The 16900-nt window shown below is 30.9% G+C and overlaps 7 protein-coding genes across 7 annotated transcripts; 2 read left to right on the top strand and 5 right to left on the bottom strand.

Annotated features, from left to right (window-relative positions):
• Nucleotides 1–40: 40 nt before the first annotated feature.
• On the top strand, nt 41–1132 carry SAS2 (histone acetyltransferase; the record flags this gene model as incomplete). The annotated part of the gene is made up of 1 exon (XM_046077165.1): nt 41–1132. The coding sequence occupies one exon, from the start codon at nt 41–43 to the stop codon at nt 1130–1132; it is 1092 nt and encodes a 363-aa protein (XP_045934892.1).
• Nucleotides 1133–1188: 56 nt separating this feature from the next.
• RAD5 (DNA helicase RAD5) lies at nt 1189–4431 on the bottom strand (the record flags this gene model as incomplete). Its single annotated transcript, XM_046077164.1, has 1 exon — nt 1189–4431. One exon carries the CDS (start codon nt 4429–4431, stop codon nt 1189–1191), a length of 3243 nt encoding a protein of 1080 aa, XP_045934891.1.
• Nucleotides 4432–4971: 540 nt separating this feature from the next.
• On the top strand, nt 4972–6060 carry DLT1 (Dlt1p; the record flags this gene model as incomplete). The annotated part of the gene is made up of 1 exon (XM_046077163.1): nt 4972–6060. One exon carries the CDS (start codon nt 4972–4974, stop codon nt 6058–6060), a length of 1089 nt encoding a protein of 362 aa, XP_045934890.1.
• A 141-nt stretch (nt 6061–6201) lies between these two features.
• Nucleotides 6202–9372, bottom strand: STO1 (Sto1p; the record flags this gene model as incomplete). The annotated part of the gene is made up of 2 exons (XM_046077162.1): nt 6202–8855; nt 9348–9372. 2 exons carry the CDS (start codon nt 9370–9372, stop codon nt 6202–6204), a joined length of 2679 nt encoding a protein of 892 aa, XP_045934889.1.
• Nucleotides 9373–9749: 377 nt separating this feature from the next.
• EPO1 (Epo1p) lies at nt 9750–14546 on the bottom strand (the record flags this gene model as incomplete). Its single annotated transcript, XM_046077161.1, has 1 exon — nt 9750–14546. One exon carries the CDS (start codon nt 14544–14546, stop codon nt 9750–9752), a length of 4797 nt encoding a protein of 1598 aa, XP_045934888.1.
• An 800-nt stretch (nt 14547–15346) lies between these two features.
• PKR1 (Pkr1p) lies at nt 15347–15700 on the bottom strand (the record flags this gene model as incomplete). Its single annotated transcript, XM_046077160.1, has 1 exon — nt 15347–15700. The coding sequence occupies one exon, from the start codon at nt 15698–15700 to the stop codon at nt 15347–15349; it is 354 nt and encodes a 117-aa protein (XP_045934887.1).
• A 748-nt stretch (nt 15701–16448) lies between these two features.
• On the bottom strand, nt 16449–16865 carry MRP49 (mitochondrial 54S ribosomal protein mL61; the record flags this gene model as incomplete). The annotated part of the gene is made up of 1 exon (XM_046077159.1): nt 16449–16865. The coding sequence occupies one exon, from the start codon at nt 16863–16865 to the stop codon at nt 16449–16451; it is 417 nt and encodes a 138-aa protein (XP_045934886.1).
• Between the last annotated feature and the right edge of the window lie 35 nt (nt 16866–16900).

The raw sequence follows: 16900 nt of genomic DNA, 5'->3' as shown, positions 1-16900 counted from the left end.
TTACTATAATATATACACATATAAATAAATAAATAAAAATATGAATGAAAAGGATAATAAATTATATGGATTGTTGGATTTTAATAATATAAGAACAGTTCAATTTGGTTTAAACTATAATTTTCAAACATGGTACGGATGTAGTGTATACTTTAATGAAAACAGTACTCAACAACTAGGTTACACTTACTATAATGAAATTTACGACTCGAATGTTCATGACAAATTTATTAAAGAAATAGTAGAATGTGATAATGATGAAAATAAAGTTTCTGACAATAGTTCGAACCCAACAAAGAAAATACAACAAGACAACATTAAAACATCTAAAAATAGTGAGCAAAAAACTACATTGAACGAAAAAAAACAGCATTGGCTTGATACCCTTTATGTTTGTGATTATTGCTTCAAATATACAGCCAATAGAAACGAGTTATTACATCATATGTCAGTCTGCTATTATAAGGACCGTTTACCGGGAAAAATAAAATATTTATCACCGGAATACACTATAAGACGTATAAGAGGGTTTAAACACACTCTTTTCTGCCAATGCTTATGTATATTTACAAAATTATTTTTGGATAATAAATCCATGTTTTTCATGGTTGATAATTATGAATTCTTTGTCGTTTATGAAACAGATGGGAATAGACCATTGGGATTTTTTTCAAAAGATTTTCTTTCTCCGGAGAAAAACAATTTGGCGTGCATTTTGATATTCCCTCCCTATCAGAGAAGAGGATTGGGCTCATTGTTGATAGAGTTTTCCTACAAAATATCTGATTATGAAGGACTCATCTCAGGACCAGAAAAACCACTAAGTCCATTTGGTCTAATAGCCTATTGCAAATATTGGAGTAAAAGGATTTGCTATGAATTTATAGATAACGACTTTCAAGAGAATGCCACAACAACTTTAGAGGATATATCAAGACATACAAGGCTCAAAACTGAAGATATAACTCTTGCCCTGGAATATATGGGGTGTTTAAGGTATTCTGATGATGAGCAAAATGGCAAAAGAACATATGAAATAGTTACGAAAAATTTGATGAGCTCGATTAAAACGCATAATTTGAAACATAAACGTGTATATGTTTTAGACGAGTACTTGCTGTTGGATATTTAAAGCGTATAAAATTACCTGATAACATGGTCATAAACATACACGTGTATCAAATACATTTACTCAAAAAACATTTTAATTTCATCAACTCTTTTTTTCCTTCTTTCCTCTTCGTCACCTTCAACAACATCACCTAATCTTCTTTTCCTTTCTTGAATTAGCAACATTTTTTCTTCAATACTGCCTTCTACAATAAATCTGGTAACTACAACAGGCCTCTTTTGACCCATTCTGTGGATTCTGTCAATGGCTTGATCTTCAACACTTGGTGACCACCACGGGTCCATTATAAATGCCCTATTTGAAATAGTCAAATTCAAACCAACACCACCGGCCTTTAAGGATATTAATAATATTTTTAAACCATCATAATCATCAGTATTAAAGTGTTTTAAAATAGATTCACGTTGTTTTAGTGATAATGAACCGTCAAATTTGTAAACCATATAATTAACTTCTAAAATCTCCTTCAAAATTTCCAAAAAACCAGAAAACTGAGAGAAAATAACCACATGCTCCTTGGGTGACTCTTTGCTTATCTTGGACAAATGGGTACATAAAGCATTTGTTTTGGAAGAAATTATAAAATCCGATAATTTTGGATTCTTATAATAACTAAAAGCTTCTATCATTCCATTCTTATCAAGCACTACTGAAAATAACCGTTTTTCATTTAAGTGTTGGTCTCTACACGTAGGGCAACGGGGGACCATCTTTTTAATCTTTTCATGCACAATATAATCCGCAATACAAGTAAAACAAAAAGTGTGGCCACACTCTGTAATCCTTATCTTGTCAGCTGGCGTTATAGAATCTGTGGTGCATATTGGACATTCTAAACCTGTAGTTCCTTTACCCAAAAATTTAGGGTTTAAAACATTTTCATTTATAAGATTAACCTCCTCCTCTTTGAAAATATTTATGTCGTCGTCAAAGCCTAATTCCAACATTTTTTCCAAATCGTATTTTAACGGGTTTTTGTCAATAATATCACAATCTTCCTGAATAGATTTTTCTTCTTTTGAACTTTCCGTTTTGGCGAAATTCTTGTTCAATAATAGTCTCATATCACAACATATTTGTCTTAGTCTCAAAATATGAACCAAAATAGAGGTGTAACTTTTCAATAAAATCCCCTTATTCAAAGCATCCCTAAAGGACTTTTCAGCTAATTTCAAAAAACTATTATACATAGCTAATTCAACATCAGTTAAAGAAAGCTTTTCGATATTAACAATTTTCTCTGGTAAGTTTACCAATAATGCACCGTTGCTATCCCTCATGTTTTTTGTTCTTCTTAGTAACACAGGTTCCAAAATGGTGAAGACAACATCTAATGCTTTTTTATAATCTTTTGATGCAAATGGTTCAGAAATAACCCTTCTCCAAAACCCAGGGTTAACCCAAGGATTCAATTCTAAAAATTTAACAATTGGGTATAAATCATCCAATTTGTTGATAATAGGTGTCCCAGATAACACCCATTTTCTGGAAGCCTTCAATTTAAATATAGATTTAGCTGTCTTTGTTTGTTTATTCCTGATATTATGGCCTTCATCCAATACTATTCTAAAAAATTTCACAGAAAAAAGACCGCTATATGTCGGTTTCATTTCACAGGAAAGCATTTCACTTTGTACTACACCGTATGTGGTCACCAAAACAGTAGGAGGACTTTTTGAATTAATTAATCTGGATTTGAGATTAGAAACTGTATCGCCATAATAAATTTCACAACGTGTATTTTCGTCCATACAACTCCTAAATTCAGATTCCCATTGTGATAACAACGACATTGGTACCACAATCAATGTAGTTCTCCAGGCATATGGCAGTGAAGTAGTCAGTGATTGAATACTTTGTGAATTGGAAAATAAGAAACTACTATTATTGTCATTTGAACCAGTACTTTGTTTGTTTCCAAATTCTGTATCCTCTGGAACCGTTGATACCAAAGAAAGTGTTGAAATTGTTTTACCTAACCCCATTTCATCTGCTAAAATACCACCTTTAACCGATAATTTTAATATTGGTTTTTCCATTGAAAATTGGCCAGTGTACAAATTAGCATAAAATATTTTGCTAGTAAATCCAGAATTGATTTTTAAATCAGGAAAAGTTGGCCATAAAAAAGTCCTCCATAAAGGATCAATTTTATCACTATCTTGGTGAACAAAGTCTTTACTTTGGATTTTAGAATATTCACGTTCCCTTTTCAACATCCAGGATAACCCTTGTTTTTGATATTTTTTTAAGGAAAATTTAAAGTTGCCAGCAGGTTCAGTTTCAGGTAAAGTTTTTAGGGAGTCTGCAGATTGGGCAATTTTATAAAAGGCTTGCAATTGGTTCAGATTTAGTTCATTTTCTATATCCATAACAGTTTGTGAAGAACTGTTTAATTCATCTTCCAAGTCAATGACTACCTCTTTAGCGCATTCTACTTGCTGTCGGTTTTTTTCTTTATACTCTAACTCCTTTAAAATATTATCAACTTCGGCATTATTCTCAATTGCCTTCAAGCTAAGTTCCTCAAACAATGTTAAAATAGAAGTTCGTCTTGCTTGCATTTTAGTTTCTTGTTCGTCTTCGGTGAATTTACCGGACAGTTCCAGCGATCCATTATTATTAAACAATTCTGAAGTTAAATAACAGTTTAATTGGACAACTATAGTATCACCAATGCTTAATCTTTTGTTATTACAAAATATCATTGTTGCATCAAAAGTAACTTCATCACCGTTAATAAATGGTAATATAATGCGTGCTATTTTTTCGGGTAATCTGCCTAGTTCTCGGTCGTTTTTAAGATCCCATAATTTAACCAAAGTATTACACTGTCTTTTTCTGTTAAGTATCGATCGAGCCGGATTACTTTTTATAACGCCCTTTTTAACAATTCCTAACTTTGTGCCAAATGGAATTTTAGAAACGGTTGGCCTTGTAGCATTAGCGCTAACTTGAATAGACCCAATAAATCTCTTCCAAAATTGAGCTATCTCCTTAGGAGGCAATGTTTTTTTCTTATATAGTTGTTCTTCTAGATTATCGTTAGTTTCATTGGTTCTTTTATCACCCGATGCTGGAGCATCCTGTGTAAGAAGGGGCATTGTTTGTGTAGTATTGCTAGTATCAATTTCTGGATAAGAAACTTCTTCGGTTAGGTCTGTATTTTCTTCTGCTACAAAAAGTCCATCATGCTGACTCAGTTTATATGATTCTTCTGATCTTTCTTTATTTTCTAATGATGCCGAAAGGTTCTGAGTAGACACTTCTAACTCTTTATTAAAAAATGGCTGTGACATTTTATTCGCAATATTTTGAAAGATTTTTCTTGGTGGTGATCTAAGTACTATGGTAGGTACAAGATGAGTAGAGAAATGTGCATATGATATAAGATTTAAATTCAATTTTAAGCTTTAAGAAAAAGAAAATATTTTTATATATCTTAAAAATAAATAAAAAATAAATAAAAGTTACGGTTGTTGTTGCTGCTGCTATTGTTGTTGTTTTTTCTTTTTTCTTTTTTCTTTTTTCTTTTTTCTTTTTTTGAAATCATAAAAGAAAAGACCCTTTTTTTTTTTCATAATTATAACACAAAAGTTTCATTTGTATCCAAACTCATAAAGAATATCTCATAATTTTTAAATATATATCAAGCTAAAACACTCATATATATCATAAAGAGGTCACAAGTGGTTTAAAAAAAAAAAAAAAAAAAAAAAAAAAAAAAAAAAAGAAAGAAAGAAAAGAAAAGAAAAATGCTTCCAATGCGATTTAATCAAGTATTATACAGATCAGTAGTACTTTTTATAATTGTTTTCTATTTGGGTTTTATCATTGTGATGCCCATAGATTCCATTGCTCAGGCAGCCCATTCATCAGTCTTTAACACATTTATAGTGGTTGGTGGAATAGTTATTACAGGTGTTTTAACAATTACCTTGTCCATCGAAAGAATATTTATACATAGAAGTTGTATGAGATACATACCGAAACCATATTTGCCTTTAACCGAATTAGATTTACCAGATAAATCAAGTAGAAACATGGTTTGGAAATATTTAAGACTAAACTCAAAATTGGGCCTTTGGTTTGATATACCCGCAGAAAAAATTGTGCATGATGGCTTATCGCCACCTCCATCATATTCAAAGGCCTATATTGAGAAATCCTTGGCTATGGATCCAAGTTCACTTAATATTGCCACATTTGATATGAATGGTAAATTTATTAAAAGATCCAAAAATAATAAACAGAGTAATCAATATGCACATGAAAAAACGTCGGAGATAAATTATAATGATGCCGAAGATTCAGACGAAGATGATGATTTGCCACCAAACTTAAACTATGAACAAGTCATTAAGACAATATTTGACAAATTAAAATATCAAGGAACGATTTTTAATTGTTTTGATTTTAAAGACATGAGCGTTCCAATAGGTGGTACTTTCCCCGAATTTATCGAAATTATTAAATCATATAATGGTATTAGATACCACTTAGCAAGATATAGAAACGGTTCTACAGGTGAGATATACGAGCACGATTTCGATGATGATGATGTTGATGATGATGGTAATAGAAGTTCCTCCATGTTTTTTGATTTCATAGATTACAATCAATATATTAATTTGTACAATAGGATACGGTTTGGCAATAAACCAATTAGCAAAGAACAATTCGAGACTTTTATGACGTTAACTATTGAATTGATAACACGCCAAAAAAATTTAATGAAAAATGATTTAACATCCACATTACCATCCTCTTATAGATCATCGCATATTTATAATAAAAATACTTCCAGTAGAAACTCTACTTCGCAATCTTTGATTACAGTCACCCGAATGAATAGTACAAATACAGTAATACAGAAAATACCTACCGTAAAAAGTCATTATAGTTTTGATTCCGTTGTTAGGAATTGATACACACGCTAGATATATAAATCAAGATTAAGATACAGCCATTAAAAAAAAAAAAAAAAAAAAAAAAAAAAAAAAAAGAATCATGTATAATATTCACTTATGTATTGAAACTTTACTAATAAATTTTACATCTTATATATATTATAACTTTTTCATTTCATCTAACCAAGTACCTATTTTTCTTCTTGTAGGAACATTCGTCATATTGTTATCATTATATAACTTCAATTTATCCAATAATAATGTATATTCATCACTATATCTTCTTAACAAACTCTTGATCAAATCGCTGGCGGCTTCATACCTCCAAATTAAATCAAAACGTGGTATTTCAGATTCATCAAACATGGTATTATTTTCATCATCATCATCATCATTGTCATCATCATCGTTACTATCTAAATTTGGATGTGGAACTTCTTCCTCTGCGGTTATTCCCAATTGAGGAAGGGTCTCATTGATAATTCCACTCAACCTTTCAAAAACAAATTCAAAAATATCTAAACGCGGAGTTTTCATTAAGGATAGACTATTCAATAGCCTAAATACAGCTTCTAAGCAAGTGGTTTCTACTAAACCCAATGTCTTGCCTTTTTCGTAATCTGAAAACAGGAACCTAGCAATAATTAATGGATCGATAATGCCAGTATTTTTAAACATATCACAAACCAAAAACCCCGTCTGAGAATTATTATTCCAATATCTTAAAGTGGCTTCCACTATCCACATTTGTTTTAAATGCGTGTCTACCTCAATCATAGATAATAATTCAATAAAATCGTTCTTATACTCATTGATATACTTGTTGGCATGTGATAAAGATCTACTACCTGAATAAACGATTGCTTGAGTCAATAAACTAACAGTAAATCTATTAATATCAGTGATGATTGAGCCATGGTTTTCTTCAATCTTTTTAAATATCCCTTTCAATTCCGCTAAATTTCTTTCCTCTGAACTCTTGTGTAAATAATCAATTACCTCTTGAACCTCATTGGTAAATGGAAATGTATAATTCAAGAAATAAAACAAGGATGGCTTCAATTCCTCTTGATTAATTTCAAACCCGTTAAAAAAACTAGCATAGTAGGATTTTAATATTTCAAATGGTACAAAAGATGTATCAACATACTTCAAAAATTCCTCTGTCAAAGACTCTTCGACATCAGCTTTGTTGCTGGTCAATCTTAATTCTTTTCTAATTAAATTTTTGATAAAATTGATTTTGCTGTTATAAAAACTCACGCCCCCATAACGCATAGAAACAGCTTCCCATTCATTCCATTTCCAGGAAAAGTTGAAATTACTCATTTGGATGGAAAACCAGTCTAAATACCTTAATTTTAATTCAACGTCCAAGTTTTCTAAATTATTATAAAAGAATCTAAAAGCTCTACCAAAAACAGGAGCAATATATTTTGGAGAATTATCGCAAATTTCTACTAACAAAGTGTAGAAATAGGCAAAGGATTGAGACTGGGTTGGTAATTTGAAAATTAAACTTAAAATATTTTGAACCGCCAAATCCTCTACTTTATATGTACTAATTGTTGGATTTTCCTCTTGGATATCAATCAATTGTGCAATAGACTGGCCTCTTTCAGAAAAAAACCCTTGTCTAAAAAATAAATCTAAAGTAACTACTTGCTTGGCCACTTGTTTTCTATTAAATTCTAAACTTTCAACAATATCAACAGTAATATCATTTAATAATAACCCACCATATGAATTGGAATCAGGAACAGTGTTAAAGTTACCCACTGGATTCATCAAATAAACTTTAAAGTCATATCTTGGTGTTTTCCATACACTATCAATAGAACCTAAACCTTTATCCATAGCACTGTATGGTTTCATGTCGTTAATAGACGGTAATCTTAAAGGATCGTTAAAACCCACATCTGCAGGTTGATCTGGTAATAAATGGTTGTAGTCAACAAATAAAAAGTTTAATTCAGCAAAATCATTTGCAATGCTTTTTTTCACTGCAATTAAAATGTGTTCAATTAGTTCCACTCTTTCGTATGGTGCTGATCTATTATATTCATCCAACAAACTAAAATATTTAGGCTTGATCTTGTAGTTTTGAGATACTGAGTCTAATAATTCCTGAATTTTGGTGTATAATGAAGAGTGAGACGTACCTTTGAAAAAAAATAAATATGGTACATTAATTAGAGTATTGTAATAGATAGCTTCAGACAATGGACATCTTTCCTCTTCACTAAACTCGTTGTTCAATTGAATGCTGATATCAAGGAAATTTTTGAATAAAGAAACTAAATCATCTTCAATTAAAATGGGAGATAATAGAGCTAGCAGCCTCAAAATCAATTTTATTTTATTCCAAGGCCCAGTCTCATTAGAAGTGATTTTTAAATTTTCTTCGTCACAAGTTAAATCACACCATTCTTGCAATTTACCATAAAAAAAGTTGATTATACTTTTCCCAACAACAGAATCACGGGCATTAATAGAAATTATTAATAAGGCAACACACTGTTGTTTTTGTGGCTGTTCAACAACAACAGCGTACAAGGTCGATAATAGGGCATTTCTGAAATATTCCTCATTGTTAAATTCGCTGACAATAGCTTCACCCAAAAATTTAATGTCTTCTTCAAATGCACTGATGGATTCGCCAATGGTGCAAATATCAGGCATCATTTGTCTACACAATTCAACTACAGGTGGTAATCGTTGCCTTTTTTGGACACGTGGTCTAAAATCACGATTAATACCGGAATAATCATCATCTTCTGGATCTGCATATAAAATCATAGTCTTGTAATAAACTATAAAAAGCAAGGTCTGTTTGTATTGTTTATATGTATATAGTTTGTTTGTTTGTTTGTTTGTTTGTTTGTTTTTTTTTTTTTGTTTTAGTTTTAGCAGATATAAATATACAAACAAACTACAGTCCAAAGCTTTAAATAGGGAATCTTTTAAAAATATGAATGTTAGTAACTAAAAATTATTATATTTGCAATATAAAATTAATTGGATTTCGAAAAAGAGAAGATCTTAAATATAAAAAAAAAATAAAATAAAAAAAAAAAAATAAAAGGGAAAATGACACAAAAATAGAAATAATTGAATTATTTTGATTCGAATTTTTATATAAATAGTTTCTTTTTTATTCTCTATTTCCCCCTGTTCCATGAAACTAAATATCTCTGATTTTCTAGGTTAGCTTTGTATCATTTAAAAATAACATCATCTTTTTTAAATAACAAATAATAATATATGAGTTTTTTTAATACACATATGTAATAAAAATCACATACCACGACTTCTTTTAACACCAGACATTGGTTCTGATCTACTGATTAACTTTCTTTCTTTTGTTAGAGTGGGGGAAAGATTTGTTTCAATAAACCGTTGATAAAATTTAATACAATTCCAGTAATATGAAAATAAGAAAAGAAAAAGAAAAGGTCTCAGAACAAAACACAAAACAATCACAGACTTTTGACAACAACAAAAAAAAAAAAAAAAAAAAAAAAAAAATTCTGCTCAGTAAAGTTTCTGATGAATGAAAAAATATTGAGTCCGAATATAATATTGTCCGCAAACTTTAAAACATAAATTTTAAAATTTTAATACTATGACATAACAAGAAATTAAAAATATATACCAAAATGTTAAAATAAAAACAAAAAAAAAAAAAAAAAAAAAAAACTAATATACTAACTGTGACCAATCTGTGCCCTTAAACACTCAATTTCATGATTCTTTTCCTGTAATTGTTTTTGCAAACTATTTATATCATAGCTTAATTCTAAATTACTTGGTTTACAACCCTTTTCATATAATAAAACTTGTTCCTCAGCTATAAATCTCTTCAATCTTTCAGCATTTAATTCTTGAATCAAAGTGACAATTTTAGATGATTTTTTTCTTAATTCACTTTGAATATTAATCATATCGTTTAAGCCACGGTTATCGTCCTCGATACTATTCGTATCCCTATTGCTAAACACTTCGCCATGAGTGTCATTATTCTGGTATTCTTTTTCATTTAGTATTTTTTCCAATGCTGTTTCTCTAGCAATAGATTCTGCTAATTCAGTGCTTACCATAGTTAGTTCGTTCATTAATTTCCTATTTTCCCCCAATACACTCAATTGTTCGGGACTAATAACGAAAGTTTTGAATCTGGCATCTTCTGAGTGTTGAGTGTGCTGTTGATCTGATTCATTACCGGCACTATACACCTTTTTGGTGACATATAATTCTTTATCTGGATTAGAAACAAATGAAGGCTGATATAAAACTTGCCTAGGATTATTCATCAAAGCAAAATCTTCAGTGTTAACTGTCGAAGGGCTTGCCAAGTAGACAGAATTATTAGTGATAACCTTACTAACAGTATCATTATCCACATTGTCTTTAGTCCCAGAAGTAACGATAGTATTGGGTGCATCTGATTCATTTATTGTCTCTAATGCTTGAGAATTAGCATTCTTGCCCTCATCGAGAGACTGTGGGGTTGTTGGTGCCCGTTGTTGTGGATGTGTCTTGGTAACATTGGACGTTTGGGCAATATTAACATTGTTTGTATTTCCTGAGTCGGAATCTTTGTTGTTGTTGGTGCTGCTGGCTGCATCAGATATATCTGACACATCATACAAAACTGTACGTTCTGGATCATTGTTAAATGAACTTTGAAGTGGAGATGGCGTTCCAGATTGATTGAAAAATTTGATTTTATTTGGACCAGGTGAAGGACCAGAAAATAACGAATGATAGGATTTTCTTGGATTAGCATCCTTATCAGATTCATCCCAAACTTTAGTTATTATCTCTTTAGATTTAAACTCAGATTGATCTGTATTGCTGCTAAAAGAGTTGGTAATATTTTCCTTGTTATCATGAGAATCTTTGTTTGTAACGAGTGGCAAAGGTTTGTGAGAGCGTTCTAATCCAGAAGTAGAAGGCATCTCGATCTTAATTTCAACATTGCCATTATTTTCACCAGAGTTGGAAATGTCTTTTGAAATTTGTGATGAAAATTGTGGAGGTATAGGTTTATTGGTAGGTGAGTTATTTTCAACAAAGTCATCTTCTTGAGAAAACATCAAAGGCAAAGGCTCTTGTTGAGGAATTGGTGGTAATGGTTCTGGTTTCAAGATCTCCTTATTGGCAAAAAGTGGATCGTCTTGTACAAAACTCATATCAGCAGTATCGGTTAAAGTATTTGTTGCGGTTGTAATTGTAGAAGCATCATTATCAGATGATTTTTGATTTTCAGAGGTATCTTTTTTCTGAGCAGAAAACTTACGAAAAAATTTCTTTGCCTTATTCAAGGGTTTTTCATTCAACTTACTTTTGATGGATTTCATGTTAGAGCTAGCTGACTTCACTGAACCATTGGAAACGTCTCCTGGTTCCACAGTGGTTTTTTTGGTGCAAGTATCAGCTTTAAGAGCATTGAGACTACTCTCTTGTTGTTGTTGTTGTTGTTGTTGTTGTTTTTCTTCTTGATTTTCAGCCGTAGAATAGTTAGAAGATTTAGATGATGATGTTTGGCTGTTAATACTAATAATTCTAGTACTACCAGAAGTAGCGTTCAATTTTGAATGGCTATTATTATTGACATTTGTAAAAGAAGAGCGTCTATTTTGTTCTATCGTTTGACTGATCGTAATTTCTTCAACACGTAACCCTTCAACTTCATCATTTTTACCTGGATCACTGGGCAATTGATCTAATAAAACAACGTCATTCGATTTTGGGCGGTGCGTCTTGTCAACTTGGGGAGTCTGGTCTGAATCAAATACGTTATTTGCCATTAAAACAGGGGTAGTATTAGAACTAACAATATCCGTTTTAGTGCTGTATGTTTTATTATCTTTAACCTCAATTAAACTCTTACGTTTATCAATATTGGAATTAGCTTCGACTTTAACGAACTGTTCATTAGAAAAATTTGGATCAAAAATATCTGAACTACGACTAGCATTTTTACTATTAGTTGTAGAATTATCTTCAAGATCATTTTCAATAGTAGCATCGCTTGTGTCCTGCACTGTGCCTAATAAAGTACTATACGTCTGATTAGCATCGACATTTCCCATGTTATTCTTATTTTGAAATTGCGCAGTTAAAGAGTCTAATCTATTGTCACGCTGTGGAGGGGATACTGAAGAGGAGCTTGTGAAACCCTTGCTATCGGTAGGAAACTCATCTGCAGTGACATAAAGATTCATATCAGTAGTATTGTTAGCAAGCGCATACATTTTTTTTTGTTGGTAATTTGGGGTTGGTTCACCAATGGAAGAAACCGTAGAATTAGTCTTTGAATGTTGTCCGTTTAGCATACCGTTCGTGTTGGCAAAAGAGTTACTCGAGTTAGGGGATAAGCCACTAAATAAAGCGCTTCCAGGTCTTAAATCTGCAGATAAAGTTTTCCTGTGGGTGTTAGGTCTTAAGGAAATATGATAACTATTTTCAGAATTATTATACTCGTCAATGCTATGTGTGTTACCACTATTATTTACAATAGCAGCAGCTGGCTTAAAAGGTTGTGCAGTATTATTTTTTGGTAGGGTAGTGTCGATAATTTGTTGATCTTCAGGCGTTTTATCTGTGAAATCAAAACTATCTACACTTCCATTTTTATTATTCTTCTTTATATTTGTTATATCCGGTTGTTTAATTGAAGGATTATCTATAATTTCAATGCTAACGTCAGATGCTGATCTAGTGTTGGTAACATTGGCGTTAGGAATCGCACCATTCTCATTGCCAGTAGTATTATCTTGTTGTTTATTATTGTCAATGTCATTAATGTTAAATTCATGCGATAAGTTTGATCTAGTTGAGGGAAGGTTTTTATAGTTATTTACATTTTTGTTGTCTCTAATGTTGTTGTTGTTGTTGCTGGCGTTCTCCTTAATATTGTTTAAGGATTGAGATTGAACAAATGGTTTCCTGTACTGTAGGTGCTGTGACTTTGCATTGTTCAATAAATCTGAAGATGAAAATGAAGATGGAATATTAGTTCTGCCACGCAAATTCAATGTTTTGTTATTCATGTTATTGTCGCCATTCCTATGTACATTAGTAATATTAGCATTCTGATTATGAGTATTATTATTATTATTACTATTATTATTATTATTATTATTATACGTAGTCATTCCTTGACCATTAAACATGGGATTAACAGATTTGTTTTGCATAGACATAGCTCTTCCATTATTAGGCAAAGAAAAGTTATCTTGAGGAAGATTATTACTTCTATCAACGTTATTATTAAAATATGGATCTTGTGGTTGTTGTTGCTGTTGTTGTGATAAATGCGGTTGTGGGTTCATTCCAGAATTCATAAATCTTGGAGTATTAGTTAACGACATTGCTCTTGGAGATTGCTCCTGGTACATTGGTTGCTGGTGCTGCGGGAAACCCTGCTGCATTAATTGTGGTTGTTGCCTAAATCTTGGAGGAGGCATACCGGAATTCATCATCGAATTTGATCTAGGATAAGCGGGTTGGCCATTTGGTGGCCCTGCAAATCTAGTATTTGGCATAGGTCTTCCACCTGGTTGTTGTTGTGGCATAGCATTCCAATTGCCCTGTAAGGACATTGTTCTTGGTGGAGGTGGTGCTGTTTGGTTTGAGTGTTGCTTGGAAAGAGTAGACATTGCCATTTTTTTTTGGTTAAACATCATTTTCCTATATTCTGTATTACTCAACTTAGAAGGTTTTTGATTAATTTTAGTAACCAAAGTAGGAATAATTGGGGCAGTGTCATCACGTTGTGAACCCCCATAATTTGGTCCACCGGTATTTCTTAAGCCAGTGATATCGCTGAATGTTAAAATTTCATTAGAGTCAACGGTAACTTCCTCATCATTGTTATTCATATCACCAACACCACCATTAAAACTGTTATTGTTGACGCTATTATTGTTATTTTTACTGGAACCAGTGCCAAAGTCATCATCATCGTCATCATCCGCGATGTCAAATCCGCCTGCACCCATTGGACTATTGTTTTTTTTTTTAAAAATGTTAGTTAGAGTATGCTTGCCCTTTGAAAAATTGAAGCTATGGTTGTTACTGTTGTTGTTATTATTGTGTGAAGGATTGTTATTTCTAGACATTGACATTGGAGAAGATTCAAACCTTGTAGGCATTGTATTGCTTCTTATCTCTGGCTGTACGGGCATTGCCATTCTTGGATTGCCATTTGAATAACCGTTGTAATTAATACGTGGATTTATTTGTTGTTGTTGTGGTTGTGACATCATTGGGTATCCTGTATTATTAGTGTATTGCCGTTGTCCCGGTGGGACCATTCCATAACCCATGTTATTATTGGAGTATTGTTGTTGTTGTTGTTGTTGTTGTTGTTGTTGTGGGGAGAAAGATGTTTTTTGAGTAGATGGACCGCTAATGGGAACTTCGTTAGATAAATCAATCTCACCCATATGTTGATTAAATCTATTTTTCTTAATAGCACCTAAACCAGCATCCATGATTGTTTTTTTCTGTGATTTCTTTCTTTTTTATTTTATTTTATTTTATTTTTATTTTTATTTTTATTTTTATTTTTATTTTTCTATGATTGTTATTTAATTATCTTTTCAAGCATATATATACTTGTGGTATAAGAATAAAATGTTGTTTGAATTTGTGAGTTAATTTATCAAAAAAAAATTTTCTTTTGTTTTTTGTTGGTTGTTCAGAAATATGAAAAAAGAATGAATTAAAAAATCACACCGTACGATGTATGAATTTTATTTTTTTTACTCTTTCAAGGCGTAATTTGTAACACAATTCCTTTAGCCCAGTCGCATTTCTATCTTATTTTTCTGGCCACGCGTGCTTGGTTGTTTCAAGTTGTTGTTGTTGTTGTTGTTTTTGCTCACACGAGCACATGCATCTTGTTATTGACACTCTATTCAAAGACTAAGGATAAAATGTTTATCAAAATACTTGATTAATTATTCGGGTGAAAATTGAAATTTATGTCTTAAATTTAACTATCATATATAATGGTTCATTTATTTAAATAATAAATAATAAAAACTGTTGCTAAAGTTCTACGTGTTTCCATAAACTGACCAGGGCTTAACTAGAAATTTAAGTCTTTAATGCCAATTGAAATAAAATTTTATCTGCTTTTGCTAATACAAATTGATTACAGTAATTGTATAAATAGATATGTGTATATTTAAATCTTATTTTTCCCATCATCAGTAAGCATCCATTTCATCACATATGTACATATAATTAATCAATACGCTGCCAATTAGCAATAAGTCTTTTTTTTTTCTCAGTTATTTTTTTTATTATCAATTGTCTCTTCTCCTTCGTTATTTTTTTCCTCTTTTTCCTCTTTTTCATCTTTAAACAACTCTTCATTAGATTTGAGTTTGACAGATTGTAATTCATTGATAAACCAAATCACAGTCCCCCATAAAAGAACAGATATTAATAATAGCATTATAAAATGAATGTTTTGCGCTTTTGTCATATATATTAACCAAGATAATATAAAAAATAAGCATATAAAAGAACAGTGTGTAGCCATAATTAGTTGAGGTGTGGTTCCTGGTATAAATATACTATTCCATAAGGAAACAAAGAAATTGTCATCGGTAGCTATGCTAGGGGCACTTTCATCCATTTTTGCGTACTTTATGAAATTCTTTATTATTTAAAAAAAAAAAGAGAGAGAAAAATGTCTAGAACTTGTTTTTGCACTTACGCACTGTTGAAGTTTTTATAAATTGAATACAAAAATAATTAAATCGCTGACTGTATCAAAAGCAGTTATCATAATAATGCGAAAATTAAATTTTTAACAAAACGGGAAAAAAAAAATTAAAAAAGAAAAAAAAAAGAAAAGAACAAAAAAAAAAAAAAAAAAAGAAAAAAGAAAAAAGAAAAAATTATTAGATTAAATTATATTCAAAATATTAAAATGAGAATTCAAAGGTATATTTTATAGAAATTAAAAAACATTTTCTTTTACATGACACACATATACACATATTCGTGTGTTTATAAGTGTTTTTTTTTTTTCCTTGTTATTCGATATCAAGTCATTTTACCAAGGCTATAAAAAATACAAAATAAATCAAAAGAAAAACTAGCATACTCAAGTAATTGATAGAAACCCCCATTTGACTTCTCTGTCTGTCGACAATAATCTTGGTACTATAAATATTGTTAATGATTAAGAATAATTGAATTGTCAATGTAAGCTTATTATAATGTATTATAATAATAAAAATATATCTACACGAATAAAATAAAGCTAGTTAACTTCTAGCAATGATAATAAATATACGATTTTCAAAGAACCCCTCTCCCCTTTAATTCAATTCTTTTTTTTTCCTTTTTTTTTTTTTTTTTTTTTTTTTTTAGTATAATCATTTCTTCTTTTCCAATTTAATCAACTTTTCTTTAGGAATAGGAGTATAATAATCGTTATTCAAATTTTTCAACAAGTCACGAGCAATATCGGAACCAAACTTGTTTTTCATATCTAATTCATTTATAACTTTATTGTTAACATCTATAATTTGTAAAAGACATGGAACAGAGGTATCTTTAGCATTAGAATTGCTAATTCTATTAATTTGAATTTTCAGGTTGGGATTGTAAAATTGTAATGTAGGCAAATATTCATGCCAAAACTTTCTAGCACCCATATGGCCATTATGGTTTTGTTTTTGAAAGATTAATCTAATTTGCGAGATTTTGGAGGTATCTATTAGGATTTGAGTCAACTTGGTGGAGTAACTGATTGAATTTAAAACTTTTAATTGTTTAGCAGTGTTAGACATCTTTTTTTCTTTTTTGAGATACGGGCTGTAGTTTC

This window comes from Saccharomycodes ludwigii, chromosome III (genome assembly GCF_020623625.1).
Source record: "Saccharomycodes ludwigii strain NBRC 1722 chromosome III, whole genome shotgun sequence".
NCBI classification, from domain to species: domain Eukaryota; kingdom Fungi; phylum Ascomycota; class Saccharomycetes; order Saccharomycodales; family Saccharomycodaceae; genus Saccharomycodes; species Saccharomycodes ludwigii.
Note: the sequence above shows the minus strand (reverse complement) of the source record. Positions and strands in the feature narration are given on the sequence as shown.